Below are 23,840 nucleotides of genomic sequence, written 5' to 3'. Positions count from 1 at the left end.
AAAGAAAATATTAAACAAGAATAGTAAGTGTGGGAGAGGTTAAAAAACCCCAATATGGGCTTCAAAAGGACCTCCCCAAGAGATATAGAAAATAAATCAACAAGCATGAGGGAAAGCAAAGAAAAAAAATAATAATGAAAAATAAATTTAAAAAAATCGTGACGACTCATGTATTTTAATATCTGAGGACATTTTCTATCCAATCAGAACGATTACCTCAAGCTACTCACTCATTTATGAACGAAAAGGTCTCACTTTGTCTCCTTTTTGTTCGTCCTCAGGCCGACCTGTGTGTGCCACGCCTTAACGAGGGCGACCAGGTGGTCCTCATTAACGGACGGGACATCTCTGACCACACCCACGATCAGGTGGTCATGTTCATCAAGGCCAGCTGTGAAAGCCACTCCGGGGAGCTCATCCTATTGGTCAGACCAAACGGTGAGTGTGGATAGTCGGTAGATTGGCTGCGTCGGAAATCACACAGGACTCACTATAACGTGCATACGCCTTTTTGTAGCGCTGTCTGGATTCTGAGTGAGCATTATCATACCCTGTGTAGTCCAATCATTGTATCCCACCATGCATTGTAAAAAGTGTACAATCGATGGACACTATCCAAGCTATGGAGTCCATCATGCATTGTGGTACAAAGCTATTTACAACCTAGGAGTTAAGTTTGACTGCTTTAAGACGTATCAGAGGAGTGACTAAATACAAACACACGGAGTAGAATAGAAGATAAAGATGTGTCCTCGACGAGCGGAGCTGCATGTTTTAGTTACGCTACGGTAATGATGTCACTGTTTGCAATCGGCGAGTGATCTGAAATGTTTTGTAATTTTGACAAATGAGTGCCTATCATGGTGGAGAGAGTGAGAAAGAGAGTTGGGAATGACATGTGGGAAGGAGGCACAGGTCGGATTCAAACCCAGGCCGCCTGCTTTGAGGACTGCGGCACGCACCTACCACTACTACTTATTTAAGGCAGTACACTTGCATAAAACAACAAATAATTTTACAATGTTAGCAAAAAGTTCTTTTCTTTATCACAGTTTGATCTGGAAGTGACCAGCTTTCAATGTTTTAGAACTACTGATCTTAACATAAGGAGCACTTTACTTGAATGTAAATTAGTGCTGCATGAATCTCTAATATGTGCTGAAGTGATAACCAGGCAAAGTGCAACATCTGGACCGCCTGTGCAGTCCACTCCTGAAGATTAACAGCTGCACATCTGCTCACCAGTTTGGATTCTTCTTCTGGTCTTTTTTTCTGGACTGCTTAGTCTCACATGGATAGAAAAGGAGATCTTATGTACTTTTAGCTTTCTGTACATCTTAGCTTGTGTGTTCTTATCATGTGAAAAGTCTGCGATGGATTTCCTTTTAATCAGAGTCAGCGAATTAGAGGGGGTGTGGGTGTGTGTGTGTGGGGAGGGGGGGCAGCTTTAAAAGATGATGAAAAATGGAAATTCTTGGTATTTGAAATGGGTCAGTGAGGGATTTATGCATTCTATCCTCTCTTACATCAGAGCACATATAAGATTGCATCAATGTATGTAAAATCTGTCAGTTCACATTTTTATGAAAACATATGCATTTAGATATTTACACACACTAACTATATGCTTCTATGCGTTGGCTGTGATTTTTCAGAGTTTCTTCTTCTCTGATGTCTTTTTTTTCCCCTTTCATTACATACTTAGAGATAAATATACTCCCCTCGGGGCCTCGGCCTACATAAACAGCTGTTTGTATACACACTGTGACATCTTTCCTTCCTGTCCCACTCAGCCATCTATGACGTGGTGGAGGAGAAGGTGGACTCGGAGCCAGATTTTCAGTACATCCCCGAGAAGTCCCCTCAGGACCCCACACAGCTAGACCAGAATGCTTTGAGGGACTCCATGGTCACACTGAAGGAGGGCCTGAGCGGAGGAGCCATATTGGCACAGTTTGATGTAAGAGAGACACTTCTTCTTCTTCTTCACACTGAGATACACACAAAACCTTTGTTGCCTTTATTAGACGGTTAGAATATAAGCTTGAATGCTGGTTGTCAGATGTTTGTCGTTGAGTTTCATTCACACGTTTGTCTTCCTTTTTCTTACAGCAACTGTACAGGAAGAGGCCGGGGATGACCATGCTGTGTGCCAAATTACCTCAGAACGTTTCCAAAAACCGCTACAGAGACATCTCTCCTTGTACGTGACTGCACACAGCTGTCTCTTTCCGTTGGCTTGTGTTTTTTTTTTTTATCTTCCTCTCTGGAAATCTCTTCTTTCTCGCTCTGTCAGTCGCCCTCTCTCTTTTTTTTTCTTTTTTTTTTAATATGCGCTCTAACCCCGTATGTCGTCTCTTTCTCTCCCTTTATAGATGATGCCACGCGGGTCATTCTGAAAAGCACAGATGACTACATCAATGCAAATTACATCAACGTGAGTACTTTCCTCTTTCATCTCCCTGTCCATAGATCTGCTTTCTGTTGGTTTGAGACCCGCTGGGTGGTCTGTTACGTTAACCATCACAACACATGTTGAACACACATAACTGCCGAATGAGTTCACCACATCCACTTTACGAGGGCATCACGTCGTAAACGAAGGGTTTGTACGTTTTTACATCAGCCGGTTCAGTTGAAAGCACCTTTTCTATGTTTGCTGGGTTCGACTTTGGAAGCTCTCCCTTCCTTCCTTCCAACATATTTGAGCCAGTGCTAGTAATCTGTCACACCTGTTTAAAAAAATGCACTTTTGGCCAAACTCAGGTCCTTGAATCATAACGCTCTTCTTCAGGCCGTTCTGACCTGGCTCAGGTTGTAACAAAAAAGAGGGAGACAACGCCGAGTTTAAGTTTTAAATCATTCTTTATTTCAACAGATCAGACCAAATTTAATAAGCAAACGTTTCTTCATTCAAAACATCAAACCAAATTAGTTCAGCAAATTTTTATTAAGCAAATTTAAAAGGGAAATCCTTTCTGAACTCAAATTAGGCCAAACATATCTTTTCAGTATGAGGTGTGGAAGTCAGTGATGTGCATAGGTAGAGTGTGTGTGTGTGTGTGTGTGTGTGTGTGTGTGTGTGTGTGTGTGTGTGTGTGTGTGTGTGTGTGTGTGTGTGTGTGTGTGTGTGTGTGTGTGTGTGTGTGTGTGTGTGTGTGTGTGTGTGTGTGTGTGTGTGTGTGTGTGTGTGTGTGTGTGTGTGTGTGTGTGTGTGTGTGTGTGTGTGTGTCTGTATGTGTGTCGATGTTGTGACATTCAAACATCACAAAATTTACTACATGTTGAACGCAGTATACACTGAATGCTACATGCGACAGTAGCATGTTGTATGACTACCAGCCAGTGGTTATTTTACAGTATGCCAGGTCGAGATGGTTTCTGGTCTTGGAATGCAGAAGTGAACAACACTCGGGTTCTGAATAAAGCCGATTTATTTTGATGTTCATGATTTTGAGAATCAGAAAAGATGAGCGATGCTAGCTTTGTGTGGTGTTGTCGGATTGCGATAATTTCCCCTGTTTGTTGCCGTCCATCGTTCAGTCCCTTTCTGTCCCTGCACTTTGCATGATGGGATTTTAAGGTGTCCTGTAGATCTTTCCTGAATCAGTATGTCTGGCATATCTTCTACTTATTTGCATACTGCATTTCGGCCGGGTTTAGTGCCTTGCCCAAAAAACACTTTAACATCTATCAGCAGGAGCTGGGGGTCGAACCCTCTGGCTTTACCACTGAGCCACAGTCACCACGATCTACTCAGCAACCTAAATGTCTGCTGTTGTTTTTTTTCTTCACATTAACAGAAAAGCATGATCAGGCAGAAAACACCAAGGTGTTTCTTGACGTGTCTGTGGTTACGTTCAACTCCCGCTTGAGTGTTACAGTTACCGTTGTGTTACTACGTGTGACCTTGTGAGTGACTGAGAGGCTCATTCAAACAGGAAGCCAACCATTAAGAACCTGTCAGCGTGTGTAAGCACTGAAGACTTCGTCAAACGAGGCTTGATTTATTTATTTTTTTGTTCAAGTGTTTGGACCTTTTAGAATCATCAAAAGGCATTTCGCTCTTTGTTGTAAATTTCACAAAGCAAAACGCTTTCAATAGAAAATAAACTCTGAAGAGAAATGCGTCCAACCTTCTATCTGTGGTGTTCAATCTGTGCTTCTTTCTTTCCTCTAGATGGAGATTCCAGCCTCCAGTCTTATTAACCGCTACATAGCTTGCCAAGGCCCGCTGCCCAACACCTGCCCCGACTTCTGGCAAATGACATGGGAGCAGGGCTCATCCATGGTGGTCATGCTGACCACGCAGGTCGAGAGAGGGCGGGTATGTAGAAGAGTTCAGCACACATGAGGACCGGTAGCCTTATATGTTAGCAAATAGAAGAATCCACCGAAAAGTCCTGCACAGCTTTGAACTCAGCTTGTCTGATAGAAAAACCTTCTTTTACCCCATGGGAGAAATGCCAAGTTCTCATCCTGATCGAGTCTGTCAGGGCTGTTTAACATGAAAGTGTCTGAAACACAGACGAGATGCTTTCATCGAAATATTCAATGTATACATTTCTGCATGAAGGACTTTCGTTGTCTCTTGCTGTTGTTACTTTGAGTTCACTTTATTGGAAACAAAAAGAGATCAGTGTGATCAAACAAACTAACATCCAGTGAACGTTCGTTCTCAGGAAAACGTTTTTCAGAATCATCACAAGAACTTTGAAGGATTCCAGGCCGATTTCTGCTCTGTGCCTTCGCCTGACCTCTGACCCCCTGACCTGAGAACGAAACACCAGCCAGCTGTGAGAAGTAATCCAGTGTTCAGTTGTAAACAGATGTTGTTTGTGTGTGTTTACAGGTGAAGTGTCACCAGTACTGGCCCAATCCAGACAGCAGCGCCACCTATGGAGACTTTGCAGTAACGTGCCACAATGAAGAGGGCAACTCTGCCTTTCTGGTCCGCGAGATGACTCTGATGCACACACCGGTAAACGCACGCAAGCGCACACACACGCACACACACGCACACACACGCATTCACACAAAGTAACTTTTAAAAGAACAAGAAAAGCCCATTGAGAAGAGAGGAATCAGAGGAAACAGAGAGAGACGTTAAGGCTAATAAGGAGGAGGATGTTAGCTGCTGACAGAAACAGGTTAGGAAGGAGGAACAGAGCAGCACAGAGACGGAGAGGGAGAGAGAGAGACACACGGGGTCCAATCAAACGCTGGGACCGGCGTCTCAGGAAGGATGAGTCGCTGTGGACCCCGAGGAGGTGTGTTGCCATAGTGACCGGTGTGGGCTGTTCTTTTTCTGGCTCCCGATGCTGCATGTGGGCCACGTATTTGGATCTGGTTACCATGACAACCCAACCACCCTAGTCAGTTACATTGCTGAAATAGAGAGAAGAAGAAAAAAAAAACAGACACCAAAACCAAACAGAGAGTGGGATGATGAGAGTTTTCAAAGACACATGGAGGATGTACGTTTGTGTTGTATTTACCTGTGGATGCTTACATCACTCTCACATCCCTCTAAACTGGACACGGTGCTGTTTTTCAGTGCACTCCGGGGCTTTGCTGTAATTTATGTAACACTTGATGTACCATGCTGCTAACGAGGACACAGGCTCATTGGAAATGAACTTTGAACATTCCTGCTGTTTCCTCGTCACTTCCCCGCTGTCTTTGTTTTGCCGATTAGCTCCCTTTGTGTTGCCCGCTCACCGTGACCTTTGAAATGTACAGCTGTAGGAGGAGGCAATTAGCATTCTCCTCTGCCTGTGATTGTTGCCATGGAGATAGATGTGTTACCATGGCGATGCAGCGAGGCAGTATTAAAAAGGGAACACAGGGGGCTGAGTTGCACATGAAACACTGCTCTGTAGTTATCTGCTGTAGTGTGCGTGTGTCTGCGTGCGTGCGTGCGTGCGTGCGTGTGTGCGTGTGCGTGTGCGTGTGTGTGTGTTTAAGAAGTCCTCCCTTTGTCCCTGTTGGGTTTAAATCTTGCCGACTCTTCTTGTTGTATCAGGTTTAGAATTTTGTTTGTTTTTCTCTCTGTTTTTCTCTTTGTTTTTTTTGTTGCTTTAATGCTTGAATGAAGAAAGCGTGACACGTCTCACCATCGAATCAGAGCATGGACAACAATAATGATTTGCATCTATGTCCTTAAATGTGGTTGAACTCACAGAATCAGCACGCAGCAGTCCAGCAGAGTGGTTAGAAAATTAAAAAAAACTTCTGTTATTTTTTTATTTTTTGTTGTTTTCATACGATCTGTTTCATAACATGTTTAAGGGCCATAATTAGACAAACAAGCTGCTGCTCAGCTTCTCCTCCTGAGCTCATGCGATGAGCTGACGACGCCCACATGAAATACAATAACCCATCTTGAGAATGAACGATAACTGGGAAAAATATATATTTTTTCATTCTTAGCTGAGGTTCCTGAAGTTTGTATCGAATAGATCAGGAAGCCAAACGTCCCTGAAAGACGGTGAATAGAAACGCTCTATAAAGCTGTTTGTGTTTCTTTGTGTGCAGAGCGAGCAGCAGAGAGAGCTGACACAGATTCAGTACGTAGCTTGGCCGGACCATGGCGTTCCTGACGACTCCACCGATTTCTTGGACTTTGTGGCTCTCGTACGGACCAAACGGGCTGGACAGGACCAGCCGATGGTGGTGCACTGCAGGTACAGATTGGTTTTCTTAATGACTCCTTTAAGTACACGTGGCTCACATGCACACACACAGAAAACAGCTTTGTGTACATCTTCATACTGATATTATGGTACCATTCAGATCTTAGGCTATTGTTAGCTCGTTGTAGCGTCTGCTCATCTCGTTTCTCTGTCACTCTACGCACGCACACACACACACACACACACACACACACACACTGGCATGCTCCTCCTGTTCTCTGCCTGGCAGCACAAACAACCCTCTCCTCTCTCCTTATTGTATTTTAAGAGACAGATTAGACGCCGAGTGGGGGAAATGTCAGATCAGATCATGTACTTTTTTTATTATTCATTGTCCAACAGCCCAAAAGTCTAATTTGTTAATAAAGTTAATCAACCTGCAAGTGTTGGTTGAGCTTTTTGACTTTTAATATCCAGCAGCAGCCCACTGCCAACAGTTTCGTCTTTAAAAAAAAAAAAAAAAAGTGCATCTAAGGGTTTTTATCATCAAAGATCTTAAACTCATCCTGTAGCATCCTGTCTTCATCACATTAATGAACATTTACCATTTGTTTTTTTTAATTAAATTATGTACCTTTGTTGTAAAGAGACCTTCACAGTGGTGTTGTGATCTGGAGTCTGACTGTCAGAATACTTTTAGTCGTTCTTAAACGGAGGTCTTAGTGCTGCCAGGGAACAGCAAACGGGCTGATTTATTAGTAGCATCAGTTGTGGATATAAAATATAAAACACAAACAGATGGTAGAACATAACTCGTTCAGAGAGCGCCGTCATCAGGAAAGGACACACACAAGTCGAAGGGAGATAAAATGCACCGGCACGTCGGCACGGAAAATGGGCGCTCGTATCCTCACGACTGTTTGACTAAGAATCTAAGTCTAGAAAAAAAAAGGAAATCTTTTCAAGAAACTGGTGAAGTGGGTTTCAAGAAGAAATACTTTTTTGAATTCACGGAAATGTTTGTTCTTTTTCCAGTGCGGGCATTGGTCGGACTGGAGTTCTGATCACCATGGAGACCGCATTGTGTCTAATGGAGTGTGGTCAGCCAGTGTATCCTCTAGATATTGTCAGGACGATGAGAGACCAGAGAGCCATGATGATACAAACACCCGTATGTATACACATTAACTTTTTGTTTCTCCTCGTTGCCTGCCACTTTTTTAGCTTTAAGCTTGACTTCCTTTCTCGATCTGTCTTCACCAGAGTCAGTATCGCTTTGTATGTGAGGCCATCCTGAGAGTCTACGAGGAAGGCCTGGTCAAACCACTCAAGACCTCCATCTACCAGCCGAGAGAGAAGGTGGACGAGGACGGAGAGGAGGAGAAGAAAGAGCAGCAGAAAGAAGGAGAGGAGTCGGGAGCGACGGAGGACGGGGAGGCCGGCGTGGTGGAGTTGCTGGAAGGAGGCCTGGATGAAGAGGACGATGACGACGAGGAAGTGGAGGTGCTGGATGTGGGAGAAGTGACAGAAGACGGGGAGGAGGAGGAGGACGATGAAGAAGAAGAAGAGGAGGAGGAGGAAGTTGAGGAGCCAAGCGTCGCAAGCGCCACCAGCGTAACCAGTGAGACCAGCGTGAACCCTGACCCAGACCCCGACCCTGCTAACCCGTGACACTTGACCTTCAGGGGTCATACTGGGTCGCTGGAGGAGAGAACAAAAGCACTGTTGCACTTTATGCTGACAAAAATGGAAAAACAAAAGAAACACAAGCGAACAAAAGTGAAAATTGTGGACAAGCTCGAATTTAAAAAAAAGAAGAAAAAAAAAAAAGAAGAAGAAGAAATCCAGCTGTGTACCATTAGGGGATGTTGTTTGTTCAGGGTCAAGAAAAAAAGTATTCAAAGAACGAAAAGATAAACATATGAGAGATTAAAATGTGGATGGGGAATTGCTGTAGTGCCATAAGTATGAAGGGGATGGGCCGCCCTCGCGATGGAAAGGTTTTTTTTTCCTGTTTTTATTTTCCCCAAAGGGTCGCCCCGTCCCCTTCTGAGCGAGTCTGCCAGACGGACCTGCCTTTTTTTAGTCCTTTTAGCTGATAAAGAGATATACCTGATCCTTTGTTCCTCAGAAAGAGTATTTATTGTGTTTTTAGTTTATGTCAAACCCTGTCCACTGAACAAAAAAAAAACAACGTGTATGTTCGTTTGTATGATTCTAGAGTTTCATGCTTTCCTGATTAAATCTTAGCTAGTAAAGTAGTGCGATTCTTCTTCTTCTAACTACTTCTTTGATTTGATTTGCTTTCCGTGGGGAGGGGGGGACAGTTATTTAATTTATTGTACTTGGTTTTTATCTTTCTGGGCTTTCTTGTCTACGTACGACAGCACAGACTGATCGATGGACAGCTGAAAGCACTCTGTCTCACCTCTTTGTTCAGTGCTGTGGCAAGTTGTTATTCTTTCTCCTGCGTTGTGCCGTGTTTTTTTTTTTTTTTTTTTTTGAGCTTACAGACAAGCGCGCTCCGAGGCGGGCCGTCGTTTGGCGTGGTGACGAACTTTAGTGGTTTACAAAACTCAGGGGCCTGTGTTTACTGGGCACCTCTCTATCGTGTAGCTCTATGTCTCTATAGAGCCGACGAACGTATCATTGTTACACAGAAGAAAAGAAAACATCACATTCTGAATTGATTGAATGATCAAAATACATTTCTCCTCTAACATTGCATGATGCTTCAGCAGCACATTAGGTCAACACAAGAAACGAAAGATCGGCCCCGGTAAACACACGGCCTCACTGACTTACAGTCTAAGCTATTTCCAAGCCGTCATGGCAGACAATGCTAAGAAACAAAGCTGAGGTCGGTTCATGTCTGTCACACAGTGGTCAACGCTCCCTGCTGAAGTGTCCTTGAGCCAGACACAGACAAACACACGGTTGTATTTTACGCCAACCCTCCGAAGAGGACAACCAAAGCAGATCAGTTAGTGCGCCAGAACCTGACAAACAGATCATGGTCATTTAGAAACAAAAAGACAGCAGTACCATGAATCACTTCTCAAGTGGTTGAAAGCTGCAACAAATTGTTATGTAACAACAATATGTTTGGTTTTTTTCCTGTCAATTTTCAAACAGGAATCTGTGTGTTGAATTGACAATGAACTGATCTCAGCCTGAGTGTGAATGGTCAAAAAAAAAAAAAAAAAAGACTTTAAAGGCTTCCTCCACTGACCTCCTCACTTCCTCTGCTTTTGTATTGTATTGATTTCTAAAACGTCAAGAAGACATTGAGGACAAACCCCAGATCTCTGCATACACATAAGCAGTTATGATTAACTTCTTTTCTCACTGAACACTTTCTTCAGCAAAGTTGCAAAAGGGGTTTAGAGGTCACTGGAGCGGCGGCTTTTAAAACAACCTTTCCTGTTTGTTTGTTTGTCTTTTTTCCTTCTCCTAAATGTCTGATCATCTGCCAGAGAACAGTTGACAGTTCAACAAGGCAGCTCAAACGGAACATTCAACCAATCCTCTTCCTTTTCTAATGAATTCTCCCTACGGTACGTCATTTTACGGCTCGTTTAAAAGGCGAGATGATGATGAGTGATGAGATACTAACTGATGACTTGTATTTTTATTCACGAAACCCAGCATCCATTTTCTTGACTCTTTTTTTTTTTTTTTTTTTTTTTTTTTTAATTGTCAAAGTAACAGACAGGTTAAAGCTGCCATCCTTTTTTGATTTACATATCGGTATGGAATGAAGTGTAGCCTCTTCATGATTTGAGATCTTTATTTCTGATTGGCTGCTTCGGTACCTGCTGTCCTCCTTCCATGGATTGTGCTGGAGAAACCTGCTGTGAGTGTGTGTGTGTGTGTGAGAGTGTGTGTTTAGGTTTCAGTCTTTCATTTTCCTCTGAACCTCTCCCTCCTACATTTCTAACACACAGTTTGTTAGCTGTCTGGTCTGAGCCTGCTTGTCTGTTAACTGGAATGAAGGGTTGTGTTATAAAGCCACAATCTGTCCTGATCTTGAGCGTTTTTTTTTGTTGTTTTTTTAATGGTGCGTTTCAAAATGTGTCCTGAGAAACAGGCTGAATCTTTGCCTGTGAAACATTTCGAAGTGTGCTCATACCTCCATATCAAACAGCTGAATCATAACTTTTTGTCACATCGAGAGGTGGGATCAAAAAGAGCCTGGAAAATGCTTTCCTCTTCCTTTTTTTTTTCTTTTTTTTAGCTCTCCTATATTGCGGCCCTCTTCCAAAATCTTCCTAAATCCTTCTCTCAGGCAACATCAGTCATTTCAGCTAAGCCTACGCAACATACACAGTCCATTCTTCTCATTGTTCCACCCCAGATGCCTCTCTTTTTGGATCATTATACACGGATCCCACTCTCTCAGCACTGCCTCAAGGCAAATAACACATCTGAGCAGAATACCATGGGGTTTGGTAGCACAGGATTTAGCTCGTTTTGCTCGCTGAGACCAGCTAGTTAAGGGGTGAAAACTGGTTTTCACATTTTGAGGAGTTGGGGTTAAGTTAAAAATACATTGCAAATATGACCATTGAAAGAACAACAGTCAGCCTCCAGTGGTGTCTTCTCATCTCTTTTTTTTTTGTATTCAGCAGCAGGACCAGCAACAATTAAATAACCAAAAGGTGAAAATTCATTTGAGCTGAAGGCATTCTGTTGAAGTGGCATCGGTAACAAGTTCACAAAACCTTGACAATTCCTAATGGCAAAATAAAACATCAACCCTGTACTGGAAAACAGTTAATAATTGATATATCAGGGCTGCTAGGGTTTCCATCTGCACAACATGTCCAGCAGTGGTCCGTCTGTGTTCAAAGTGTTCCGTCTGTTGTTGACACATAATTGGTACTGTCTGTGCATTTAGGGTACTGATCAAAGGTAGTTTGGAGGGGGACCAGACATAGGGAGGGCTCGGGGTAAGTTGTATTTTTGTAAAGATGAAAACAGCTCTAGGCAGGTAGGAAAAGGACAGCACTTTGTAGAAGGCTGAGTGGCATGTAGTGCTACTGAAGAAAGAAAAAAAAAAGTTGCAGACAAAGCATTGTTAAACTTTTTTTTTTTTTTTTTTCCCTTCTCATTTTTATTTTGTTTCAGAGTACGACCTGTAGGGGACAAGAAAAAAACGAGGAGAACTCTTAACTACACAGTGCCACTTGTTAATTTTGTGTAAATAAAACTAGACCATGTAAATACAATGTTGTATATGAAAAAAAATCTTTAAAATAAAAGGGAAAATCATTTGTGAGCAGAAAGATTTTGTTTTTATTTTATTTTTTGGATTTTTTTTCTCCTTTTGGATAAATCAAATGTGACACAAATGGTGTGTATTTCAAGACTGCTATTTCAAAGTTTTGTTTGATTTGAAACTGGTCTATAACAGCGAGTGTATATATAATGAAACACAAAATAATGAGAAATGTTTTACCGTATTATACCCTTGGTTAACTTCTACCTGTGTCATAAAAACCTTTGTCCTCAGTTGCTTGTTTCTTTCTGGTATCATCGTGGTTTTACGGTGCTTTGGACATGTCTATGAGCTTGATTGTGAACAATTAAAGCTTGTCTGTCAAAGCATGGAGATGTGGCTTCAGATCACCTTGCTGTTCCACACTGTAAAAGTGAGGTTGGGCAATGTTAGAGTGAGCAGGTGGAAAACATGGCAGCTGCTCTGAAGATCTCAATCAGAGTGCTCAGTCTCAGTTTTATTTCAAAGCTAGAATCACAAACACACTAAAGGCTTAAAAGAACGCATCACTTTTTATTTGTCACTTTTGATTGTTAAAAAAAAAAGAGAAATGGGTGGGTTGAATCTGTCAGTCTCCTGTTAGATGGGTACTATCAGACTGAGGCTTACTGAGAGCAAATGTATTACTTGTTCTTCAAGACCAGAAAAAGAAGTGTGTTATGCTAAAGACTAAGTACACACACGTAACAGTGTCAAATGTATTAGTTTGCACCTGACACATCTGAGGGACAGATTTTTCTTTAAATGTTTGCAAGCAAATTTGTATAAAGATGGTATAACCTAAATGTCAATTGATTATAAGGCAAACTTGCTTCCAGTACGCAGCCAAATGAGTCTGGTAGGACTCTTAATCACTGCGTCTATTCACACTGCATTTTGCTACACTATCCCAGACTGTTTAACTGCCAGGTCTCTTATAAATGATTACTCACAAAATAACCAGGAGGGGGCGCTGTTGTCAAATAGAGAGACGACACACTGAGGTTTAAATAAACAAAATCAAAGTGCAGGCCAATCTTTTTATTCTGAAAGTCGAAAATGTAATTTTTAAAAAAATCGTAAAAGAAACTATTACTGAATTTTAATCTGTTGGCCCATGTATTGGCTTCAGTAGAGTATCCGTCTGCGGCCTGGCAATAAAACGCTCCAATAGAAATTTAAATTAATATTAAATTTACACACCAAAGATAACTAAAATCGAGTAGGAATTATTAGGTAAGAAAAAAACTTAGTAAAGAATATTGTATCATTATCATCTTAAAAAAAAAAAAAGGGTTGTAGCTTTAAAAATGCTAATCAGGGTTTGTTAGGGATTTATCGTGACGTCACATCCTGAGCAGAGCTTTGCCTCCTACTTTTTGTTGGGACGTACAGAGGGACCGAGGAGGAGAAATACAAGAAAAGGAAAGAAGCCCCTCACCATGGACATATACGAGCTTGCTGTTTAGTCGTATTACAATGCAAGCGGACGTGCTTTCGCCGTGAATTCAAACGAAGAGGTTTTCGTAAGTACCCACTTCTCCTTCCAGACCTTTACAGATCCACAAGTGGCTGCGGAGCAAGTGTTTGTCGGACACGGCATTCAGAGCTAAAGGCGGCGTTTGTTTTATCCATCCAGACCCGCTCGTGTGGTCGGAGTTTTATCTGCTCAACGCGTCCCGTAGCTAAGGGTTATCTCATGTCGTAAAACAAACGCACACCTGTTGATTATGCTTACACCAGGTATCCCAGGCCTTAGCTTGGGGGACTTTTAAGACGGGGAGTTAAATGTTTTTTTTTCTTTTTCTTTATTAATACTACCTAAGCTTAATAGTTGTACTTTCCCCAGTTTTTAATATTTTTGACTTCGTAAGGAAGTCACGCAGAAAACTCAGTATCTATAACATCTTTATTATGAATCTGTGCAGTCTACTTAAAAATCGCATGACTTTTTAAATTATTTAAACATGAACACTGTTATTGTTAGTAAAGCTATGTTCTAAGAATAAATATTAAACATTAAAATAACGCTTGGTTAAAGTTGATAAGCGCACCCTGTCATTTATATGATATTTTTCGAAGTGACGCAATAAACAGCTTCAATCGCTTTTTGGATTAAATAGAAAAGCGTGTGAGTACAAAAACAGCATTATCGTCATTATTTCCTCCCTCCACTTTACCTACTTATATCCACTTTCTATGTGTTGTCTAATTAAGTTAAATAACGTTTAACGTGGACTTTAACGTCAGCTTGTGACACGTCAATAATTACTGAAAATAACCCATTGTTAAGAGAAAGTAATAGTTGCCAGCAGACTCACATTAATAGATGGGTATTTGCCGGGACATCATTATAATTGAGGGCAAGCACACCTGCTCGTTATGGTTCCTAACTAGCAGGTGATTGGCAGCTTGCTCACATTACAACAGACTTCACTGAATGTTTAAAGACAACTGCTCCCCATATAAATGTCCCCATATGTACACATTAGCTCACCTGCTGACTTGACTTTTCTCACCTGTTTAATTGCTAGACCTTGGTTTATGAAACATTAGACTTCAGCAGGCCTCTACTGTTCACCAAAACAAAAAATCCCACCTCTTATGTGAGCTCTATCTACCCTCCTCTGTTACAGGTTTGGTAGAGTAACCTTCCCTCTCCCCCATCATGCTGAGCTTCCTGCGCAGGACGCTGGGGCGACGCTCCATCCGCAAACATGCAGAGAAGGCCCGGTTACGGGAGGCCCAACGTGCTACTACACACATCCCAGCTGCTGGGGATGCAAAGTCCATCATCACGTGCCGCGTTTCCTTGCTGGACGGGACAGACGTCAGTGTTGAACTGCCGGTAAGAAAAGAGGTTCAGGTGTTCATTACCCCAAAGAGGGGGTGTTGTGATGAACGTAAACCTGGTTGTTATTGGCATGGTGTTAAAACATTTGGGCTGGTTGACGTCAGAGTAAATATTTCACTGTTGTGCATTAGAAATTCTTAGAAATGCTCCTGTATGGCATTTATTTGCAATCCAATAAGATTCATTACATACAGCCTGTAGTGCGTGCAGGGTTGTGTGGGGATGGGTTGTAGTTATGCTGATCACCTGTAATTCCATGATCCTCTCTAGAGAACACACTGAATCATGTGACAGCATCACATGACATTGTTGGCTTGTCACAAAGTAGGAACAGCCGAGCGTCACTCTCCCCTCTCCTCTTCTATCTTCAGTTAGACTCCTCTCTTTTCCACCTTGTCTCTTTTGGTTTCTTATATTCTATAAACTTCTACTTTCGGTCTTGGAGAAACTGTGAGTTTTCCCTGAATGTGACTTTTCTTTTGCCTGGTTCACAGATTTTTTTTATGTTCTTGTTTCACTCGTGTCAGGCCTGCAGCATTCCAGCGAGGCCAGTCTGGTTTCTTACTTGTCCTGTTGTCTCTCTTTAACGTCATCTGTCTTCTCCAACTCTTGCTGTATTTTTAAAAAAAAGACAGAACTGTGTGCCTTTTTTTACGTCTGTTTGAATTCTGCTTCAAAATCAAAGGAGGTAAATGTGCAAGTATGACTTAACACTCTGACCCTGAAATCTGCTAAATGACTATCCACCAGCCTTTTGGAATTCCTCACCAGCTTACTGCACAGGAATGTAGTAATGTATATGATTCAGTACAGGTGCACAGATGGATCGGCTTGTGACCGGGGGTCTGGTGATTTTCAGCCTGCTTGGCACTGACCGGTCAGCGAAGCAGTAAACATGACTCTTTATGTAGCTAGATTTATTCATGAGTTACATTAAACACCTAGTGCTAAAGAATATTAATATAGACAGCTCAGCATTCGATCGAGATGGTCATGTGACCTGCTGTCAGTTGTAGAGCGTTAAAGACAGAAAAATCTAAAGCAGCCCATAATCGCATTGGACACCTCAGAGCAGGCAGAAATCAGAAAGTCGGAGAATTGGAATCGGTGCAGTCTCCGTTATTCAACATGATGCCTCGCAAGCGATGTCACACATTTTTAGGGTAGGACCTGGCCAATCATTAACATGAACTCCTTCCTGTCAGCTCAGTATTGTGTGCAAAGAGAGGTCAGACTCATCTTATCTTTCCGTCTTTCTTCTCCAGGAATGTTATCTGCTTTCTATCCTCCATTTCCTCTCTGTTGCTGTGGCAGCCTTTCTTTTTAGATTATTGCTGGGATATATGAAATACTGAGGTGTTTTTGTTTTAAGTGCAGGTTTGGTCATTTAATGGTTTAGTTGATGTACTTTTCTCTTGCATTGGTGTCCCATCAACTCTCTGCTCTGTACTCGTGTGTGTGTGTGGAGGAAGTTGAAGTGCTTCCCCTCCCCCAGAAATCAATAACCTCTTCTGTCTCTTCTCTGTCTTATCGGCCAGTTATCTCTACGTGATAGGACGGTAATATGGAAGAGCTGCTCTGGATCTTCACTCTGGAGCTTTGCTCTGTTTGAATGATTGGCCAAAAAGTGTGAAAAAGGGGAAGGAAAAAAAAACCCTAACTACACACGTGCATTCTATATCATAAACATTCCTCACTTTGTTGTGGCGTCTTTTGAGACAGTTCACTACCTTGTTGAAGTGAATTACTACCACAGCTCAGTGTTCATGCTGTATCATGATGAAAGAGCTCGGCTTGCTTTGGTCTATAAGATGTTCTTTATGTGTCAGCATCGAGACCTTTTCAAACTTCGTGCCTGTGTTTGAGTGAGCAGTAATTGTTGCTCTTAATCAGATATTCAATGAGTACATGTTTCATACATAAACACTGTCTGGGAGAGCATCAGCTCAGAATGTCTCATGGCCTCACAGGGGATTTCTGTGTCCTCTTCGTCGGCGTGTCGGTCAGTCAGAACAGTTCCTAAATACTTTAGTGAATCAGAGGAACAGCTGAGGAACTCTTAGCAGTGTCTCTCTGCATTTTTACCCACACGTATCTCTTCCGGTAAACAGAGCTGGGGAAGCTCCACTTGACATAGCATACATAGTGAGGAGCGTTTGGTTCAGGGGTCTGTAGACTTGGATAGGTTGTGTTAGTGATGTTCAAAATGAACAGAGATGTTTTGGTATGTTGCTGCATTGAGAGTTAACAGACTGCCATAACCCCCCCCCCCCCCGCTCTGTTTGTTTTTCTTTTTAGATGTTGACATGGTTGTAAATAAACGCATTCACATGCTTTAATGGTTTTCCAGCTGTGTTTGTGTTGCTTTGCATTCGAGGCCACCCAAAAGTCTCCTAGGGTTACCTCTGTTCAGCAGCATCTATGTCCATACAGAATTACACACCACCTTATGATTGCATTCCTTACTTTACACATTTGTTTACCTCGCAGACTGTTCTCTTTCTCACCCTACATCCACCCACAACTGTCAACCTCCTCCAACTTCCTCTATTGAGCCCTTTTTTTTTTTTTTTTTTTTTTTTTTTTTATAAACATAAATAGGTCCCTCTATTGATGGAAGTACATGTCATCTTCATCAGAAAATCTTACACTATTATTCATTAAAGGTCTTAGTTTAGTAAGTGGGAAGAATTGTAATGTTTCAATGATCCCGTATTTGATCAGAAGGATGTTTTCAACAGAATGAGATTAATGGTGGCAGTTTCTTTTCATGCATCGGTGTTAGATTTGTTTTGTAGATGTATTAAACTAATAGAGCTATGAATTGTGAAACACAAAAAGTTGCCTCTCACACACATTGGCTCTTGGTGATTAATAGAGTTGTGGGATGGATGGACCGAACAAGAAGGGCTGACGTACAAGGAACAGTCTACTTATCGCTACGGCTGCTTTTTATTCTCTGCCGGGAAAAGCCAACAACAACCATTCTCTCCAGACGGGTCATGATTAGGTTTTTATTCAGCGTGTGCACACAGAGAGGTGGGGCGATTTTTTTTTTTTTTTTTTTTTGAAGATGGGTCCGTTGTTCTGGATGTTTGTGAGAGAGAGGGAGCAAAAGGGGCGATAAGCGGGTGGGCACATTAATGTGCTGCATAAATAAAAATGTGATTTCACCCATTTTAAATTGTTAAAAAAAAAGTTGCAGAAAACAGTTCTTCATTTTTGGTAATTGTGATTTTTTTTTTTTTTTTTGGGGGGGGGCATTATTGTTTTTGGCTCTGCTGTAACCTGAAAGACAGAGCTGTATGCTCACAGAGGGGAAGACTGCAAACAGCCAAACAATACTGAAGGCAGTAAAACAAGGCTCTGAGTGCAGTACTTACACACACACACACACACACACACACACACACACACACACACACACACACACACACACACACACACACACACACACACACAATGAGTTCTTTGTGCTCTCTCTCTGGGTACTGTAGGGGTGCGGTATGCCTTGTCAACTATGCCAGCTAGCATGGGGCCAGCCCCCCTGAGCTGCCCAGGAGCTCTCGTGTGAGTGTGTGTGTGTGTATGAGAGAGATAGACTGTGTGTGTGTTAGGCAGAGTATAAGACACACTAGGAAACTGCTAAGTAGCCCGTGTCCCTTTGCTTACCTCATTCAACCCTTTTTTTAGAAACACTGCGAGTTCTTCCTAAATTCAGTGCAAAAAACCTTTAAAAACACAGACTACAAGCTGAACTTGTTGTGCAAATAAATAAGTAAAAAAAAAAAAAAAAGAAGAAAAAAAAGTGATTTGATGTAAATAACAAATGGGGAGCGTGAAGATTCAGTGGAGCTCGCATAAGAATGGGGGAAGCCATGATTTTCAAAGCGGACATAATCCAGGCAGAGAAAGGAGCCAGGCTGACTGATCTTGGATGGCGTCTTTTCTTCCTCACTTGGAGAAGGACCAGTTGATCACATGATGTACGCGGCCACCTCACTTCTCTCAGCTTCTCAGCGTCTGGGGCACTTCTGCCCCCATCACCATGGAAACCCTGTAGCTGTGCCTCATGGGAGGGTTGAGAAGTCGGATTCCTTAGTTGGAGTGAGCGAGAGATCTGCCAGTCCCAGGCAGAGCACAGGCAGTAACTGGTACAGCGTGTGTTCATATTTCCTCTTTGGTGATCCACCAGCCACATTGGAAATGAGGTGCATGTTTTAATGCGTTCTCACATCATTTATGAGTTACCTTTTAGAAAAAAAAATATCTGCAACGACTTTGATACAAAGCTATTATTATTATTTATTATTATTATTAAATAGGGTTTCAGTAATGATGCTAGATTCCAGAGAGGATGCCAAAATCAAACGTCTGTTAACCAGTATGAACCCTGACCGCTATTTGCTTCCTGTTTGAGAGCAATGTGTTTTCTTGAACAAATCCTCTTTTTACGCATTTGGTGAATAAAGACCCTTCACACTTTGAACAGTCAGACATCTGTACATGGGATACACAGTTTATATTTCACAGTCATGTACTCACATAAACTGAGAAGTATGATGCCCGTTCCTTCAGGACCCTTCTGATGTATATACTATCAGAAGTCGCGCTGGGAATCTTTGGGGATCTCGTGATTTGATTTTGAATTTATTTTCGATTTCTTGATTCAAATGTTTTGGAAGTTATGAATCTATTTAAGATGTCAGGAGATTTCCATTTTGACATTTTAACTTTTTCCGCCCCGCTCTTATCGTAAGACATTCTTTACTTTGTCTATTATTCTTTGTGCTGTGTTGCGAGACGTGCACGACCATCACGATAATCAATACTCCCTCCAGTTTACAGCGTTTTGTTTTCTAAATGATCCTTGGTAGGACCATCTGTCACACTGATAACTAAATCCTTTGTTTGTCTGTGTGTTTACGCGTCCAGAAAAAAGCCAAAGGTGAAGAGCTGTTTGACCAGATCATGTACCATCTGGACATCGTGGAGAAAGACTACTTTGGACTGCGCTTCATGGACTCGGCACAAGTGCCGGTAAGAATGCACTTCACAAAACAGTCCCTTGTGTAATATCTGTTAGGTTGTAAACAGTCCAGTGGACCCTGCTCTGAACTTTCCAACTTGTGAAACATGAACTCTGGAGAAGCCGGTTACCTGGAAAGTTCTGGAATGCCAGTGATGTTATTTATCAGCAGTAATATTCCGGTCAGCGAAGCACAGACTGCTGGACTCACTAGCAGAGCTCGGCCAGTGTTTATGTTTCCAAAACTGAGAATCAAGAGCTGACTCAGATTCATTTGTGGCAGTTCGGGGGGGGGGGGGGGGGGGATTCAGGGGGGACAAATTGCAAACACAGGTGTCATGTGGAACAGCAGATGCATAATGAAAACAAAGTTTATAGCTGATGTGGAATCTGTCCCTCTTAAATTCTCCTGTTTAGTTTCCTGAACTGTGACCTCACAAACACAAAGCATTTCACTGCAGCCCCAATAACTAATCCTTACTGTAGTGTCACTTGTGTCTTCACTGCTGTTTATGTTAAACCCATTTCAGCTTCTGAATTCAGATTTCAGCACCGACCACAGTCCAAGGGTTTTTGGAGGGGAGCTTTGAGTCTTTCCCTTGCAGTGAATGGGCTAAAGGGATTGGCTATGGGACTGTTGTCGGCTCTCAGAGTCAGACTGTTGTTGCTCTGCCACTGGCCCTGTCCCTTCAGCCTGATACTTTGTGAAGGCCGTGGACGGAGGGAGAGCTGCCGGGAGGAAAGATGTTACTGATGGGAGGAGGGGGGTGCAGAGAGTCAAAAGAGTGGGAGGGGGTAGCTGAAGTGAAGAGAGAGCGAGCGAGGGAGAGAGAGAGGCCTCCAATCAAGGAATGTGGGGGAGAGGAGACTAGAGAGTGCTGCGAGTTCTCCTGTTATCTCTCTCTGTTTCTCTTTACTCTCTTACACTTGCACCGCCACCACCGCCTCTCCTTGACATTTTTCACGCCTCGTAGAGCCTGAAGAGTTACAGCACAGAGCAGAACAGACCCTTTATGTGTCTTCTGTTGGCCCCCCCAAAGTCCAAACTTTTAGATACCTGAAACCTAGTTTTTATTCACATTTTCATTGCATAATATCAACATTTAATGTAAATGATGTAAATTAATTAAATTAATAAAGGAAGTTATATTATTGTTGCATTAAGGCTATTGTTGTAAAATCAAATGTTTCTGGGAGTATGGCCTTTTGTTTGTTGACATTTTCTACTGTCTTTATATTATCTTTGTCGTTTCAGCACTGGCTTGATGTGACAAAGAGTATTAAAAAGCAAGTGAAAAGTAAGTATACAGAGAGACACACACACACACACACGCACACACACACGCACACACACACACACTGACAATGGTTGATCAGTTAACAGGACTTTTTAACTAAAATATGTTCGTCGGGCTGATAATAACTATTTCCCTCTTTCTCCAGTCGGCCCACCATACTGCCTTCACATGAGAGTTAAGTTTTACTCCTCAGAACCAAACAACCTGCATGAGGAGCTCACGAGGTGAGGAACGCACGTTACAACCCGCTCTGTGAGGTTGTACACCTCAAAGAATTGATGTATTAATAATGAATTAATTACTCACTCAAATACATCAGTATCTAAACAATCGTACAGATTGTTTTTCTGTCTGCCTTTTAGAAAAGATGCTTTCATGTTCCTGACAGTGCGTCCTCGACAAATTACAAAAGTGGCATCTCTTAACCTGATACTAATGTTTTTGTTTTGTTCAGATACCTGTTTGTGTTACAATTAAAGCAAGACATCCTCAGTGGCAAGTAAGTCGTTTCCTGCACGTACTCACTATCATCCACCTTAATGACACTTTAAAAAGACAAAGTATGAGTACACGTACATCTGTTTGTTTGATTCGTGAGCGTCGCAGTGCTACTGCAGGAGACGAACAGATGGACACAAATGAACTTTCTTTGTTTTCATGATTTCATTCTATCAGTTGACCTTCATTAATGTCAGGAGGGATTATCAGAGCTTCATTATTCTTCTCTGTCTGAGTCTTAATGATCTGCGTTTTCAGGCTGGAGTGTCCATTTGAAACAGCGGTGGAGTTGGCTTCCTTTTCCCTTCAAGGTAAGCAGCAGACTCTCTCCAACTCGGACCAATAAGACAGCTGTTGCACAGAGGGTCTTTGCAGGGATGACAAAAGCTGTTCAGAGCCTCAAAATGCCTAATTAGCAAAATATAGCATTTGTTTATAGTTGGTTCAGTGTGAGTTGGACAGCATGGTGTATTACAGGAAGTGTAGTGTTTGTTCAGCTTTAATTCAACCTTTACATTTCATTTCACTTTGACTTTCAAATGTCCTTGTTTTGTTGTACTACATTAGCAAGTCAGATTCCTCTCTGCATGAAACATTTGGTGAATAAAGTGAGTCTGATGCTGACCAGACTGAGCCGTGTCCTCACCAGCTCGGCTTCCAGTCTCCGTTGATCCTTTCAAAGCAGTCATGGCCGTCTCTGTGATTTAACGTCCTGGTGACGCTCCCGGCAACATTGCTGTGGGGACAAGGGGACATAAACCCGTCCACTACCATAAGACTGATGAACGAGGAGTGCTGTCACTTTAAGTGATGGCACAACGAGTGAGGTTTCAGACACTTGTGGCTGAGATGGGATCTGTGGGAGAATATTTAGACCTGAGCCAGCTGAGGTGTGGTGATGAACCAGTTGCTATATGCACTCCAAATAATTGAGCAGAAATACATTGGGCTTCATCCTCTGTCGACCCAACTTTGAAGGAGGACATGCATGTTAAACTGCACTTACTACAGTTTTCAGTAGCAATTGCAGCATTAACCTGAAAGAGCAACGCTAAAGCTGCAGCTTCAGAGGAGCAAATACTGAGTCATTAAAAAGTGTTTGGAACAGGGTTGCATGCAAAAAACCATGAACACACACACAGACACACTCAGTCACTGTAGGGTAAATGCCAGCTCATTAGTGCTCCATCCTCTTCGGAGGCCCCCTAATCCAGCACCCTCTCTGTCTTCTCTTTTTTTCCTTCAGTTGAGCTTTCTGTCCTGGTTTCCCTTTCTTTCTTTCTTTCTTTCTTTTTTTTTTTGTGGAGTTATGTTGGTCCACTGACATTTACTGAGCTCTGGATAGGATAAGCTTATCTTTTCTCTCCTCTATATCCTGAGGCTTTACTCACAGCTGGACTCTCTAAACAGTGAAGGCCTAGTTTTACCCAAACACTGAAAAATAAAACCTGAACCAAGGCTTTTTTTTTCTTATAACTGCAGTATGACAGATACGGGTTATTTTCTTTTTTTTTTTATGTGAAATCTTTTAACAACACACTAAACTCATTCTTATCCAGCGACTATGTGTTCACTAAATAAATTCCCCTTTTACCCCAGTGCTGTTTTAGAAGTCTGATTATTTTAGCTGATAAGATCTCTGGCCCGTTGTGGATGGATCAGATACCCATCAGTCTGTGACCTGATGCTACATGTTTTCTGTGCTATCACATTAAAGAAGGGTTTGTTTGTTTGTTTGTTTAGTTCTGGACGATCACCCCACAGTATGAGGCACTCCTCCTGGGGTCTTTTTCCAGGGATTGAACGTCAAGGTTGAACAGTTTAGTAATATTTCAGAATGTTGTTCTTCTTTAAAGTCCAGTATGCCTGTACAGTGGCAAGGCAAGTTAATATTATATACCGCTGTTCAGACACAAGGCCATTCACGATGCTTTACAGACATAAAAACAGAAATACATTAAAACAAAGCTTAAGGAAAGAGTGCAACAGAAATTAAGAAAACTGTGCAAAAGAAAGACATCATTTAAAGACAGAAGAATGTGAAAGTACTCGATAAGGTAACAACTTTTAAAAACTATTAATTTGTTGTTGAAGGCAGAAAGTATATTTCTAATGTAAATCCTGAGTGAATGATAAAGTGTTAAGGCTTGATTTAAAGGAGCTGAGTGTGGCAGCAGTCCTCAGGTGTTCAGGGAGTTTGTTTCACAGGTGAGGAGCGTAGTAACTAAAAGCTGCTTCACCTTGTTTGCTTCTGACTCTGGGAACA

At 42.0% G+C, this 23,840-nt stretch overlaps 2 protein-coding genes across 4 annotated transcripts in view; both read left to right on the top strand.

The window, feature by feature from the left end:
- Positions 1 to 12,149, top strand: part of ptpn4a (protein tyrosine phosphatase non-receptor type 4a) — a 73,044-nt gene extending 60,895 nt beyond the window's left edge. For both annotated transcript variants that reach the window (XM_079357301.1, XM_079357300.1), the window contains exons 19-27: positions 282 to 438; positions 1,794 to 1,960; positions 2,113 to 2,203; positions 2,376 to 2,437; positions 4,181 to 4,327; positions 4,853 to 4,981; positions 6,538 to 6,686; positions 7,671 to 7,806; positions 7,899 to 12,149. In XM_079357301.1, the coding sequence (XP_079213427.1) occupies positions 282 to 438; positions 1,794 to 1,960; positions 2,113 to 2,203; positions 2,376 to 2,437; positions 4,181 to 4,327; positions 4,853 to 4,981; positions 6,538 to 6,686; positions 7,671 to 7,806; positions 7,899 to 8,306 (1,446 nt within the window). In that variant the 3' untranslated portion in view covers positions 8,307 to 12,149. The remainder of the gene's footprint in view (positions 1 to 281; positions 439 to 1,793; positions 1,961 to 2,112; positions 2,204 to 2,375; positions 2,438 to 4,180; positions 4,328 to 4,852; positions 4,982 to 6,537; positions 6,687 to 7,670; positions 7,807 to 7,898) is intronic.
- A 1,071-nt stretch (positions 12,150 to 13,220) lies between these two features.
- Positions 13,221 to 23,840, top strand: part of epb41l5 (erythrocyte membrane protein band 4.1 like 5) — a 31,460-nt gene continuing 20,840 nt past the window's right edge. For both annotated transcript variants that reach the window (XM_079357404.1, XM_079357403.1), the window contains exons 1-7: positions 13,221 to 13,421; positions 14,532 to 14,743; positions 19,685 to 19,789; positions 21,034 to 21,076; positions 21,222 to 21,300; positions 21,531 to 21,575; positions 21,833 to 21,885. In XM_079357404.1, the coding sequence (XP_079213530.1) occupies positions 14,564 to 14,743; positions 19,685 to 19,789; positions 21,034 to 21,076; positions 21,222 to 21,300; positions 21,531 to 21,575; positions 21,833 to 21,885 (505 nt within the window). In that variant the 5' untranslated portion in view covers positions 13,221 to 13,421; positions 14,532 to 14,563. The remainder of the gene's footprint in view (positions 13,422 to 14,531; positions 14,744 to 19,684; positions 19,790 to 21,033; positions 21,077 to 21,221; positions 21,301 to 21,530; positions 21,576 to 21,832; positions 21,886 to 23,840) is intronic.

This window comes from Symphodus melops (genome assembly GCF_947650265.1).
Source record: "Symphodus melops genome assembly, chromosome: 12".
Classification (NCBI taxonomy): domain Eukaryota; kingdom Metazoa; phylum Chordata; class Actinopteri; order Labriformes; family Labridae; genus Symphodus; species Symphodus melops.
This window is presented reverse-complemented; position numbering and strand designations above follow the sequence as displayed.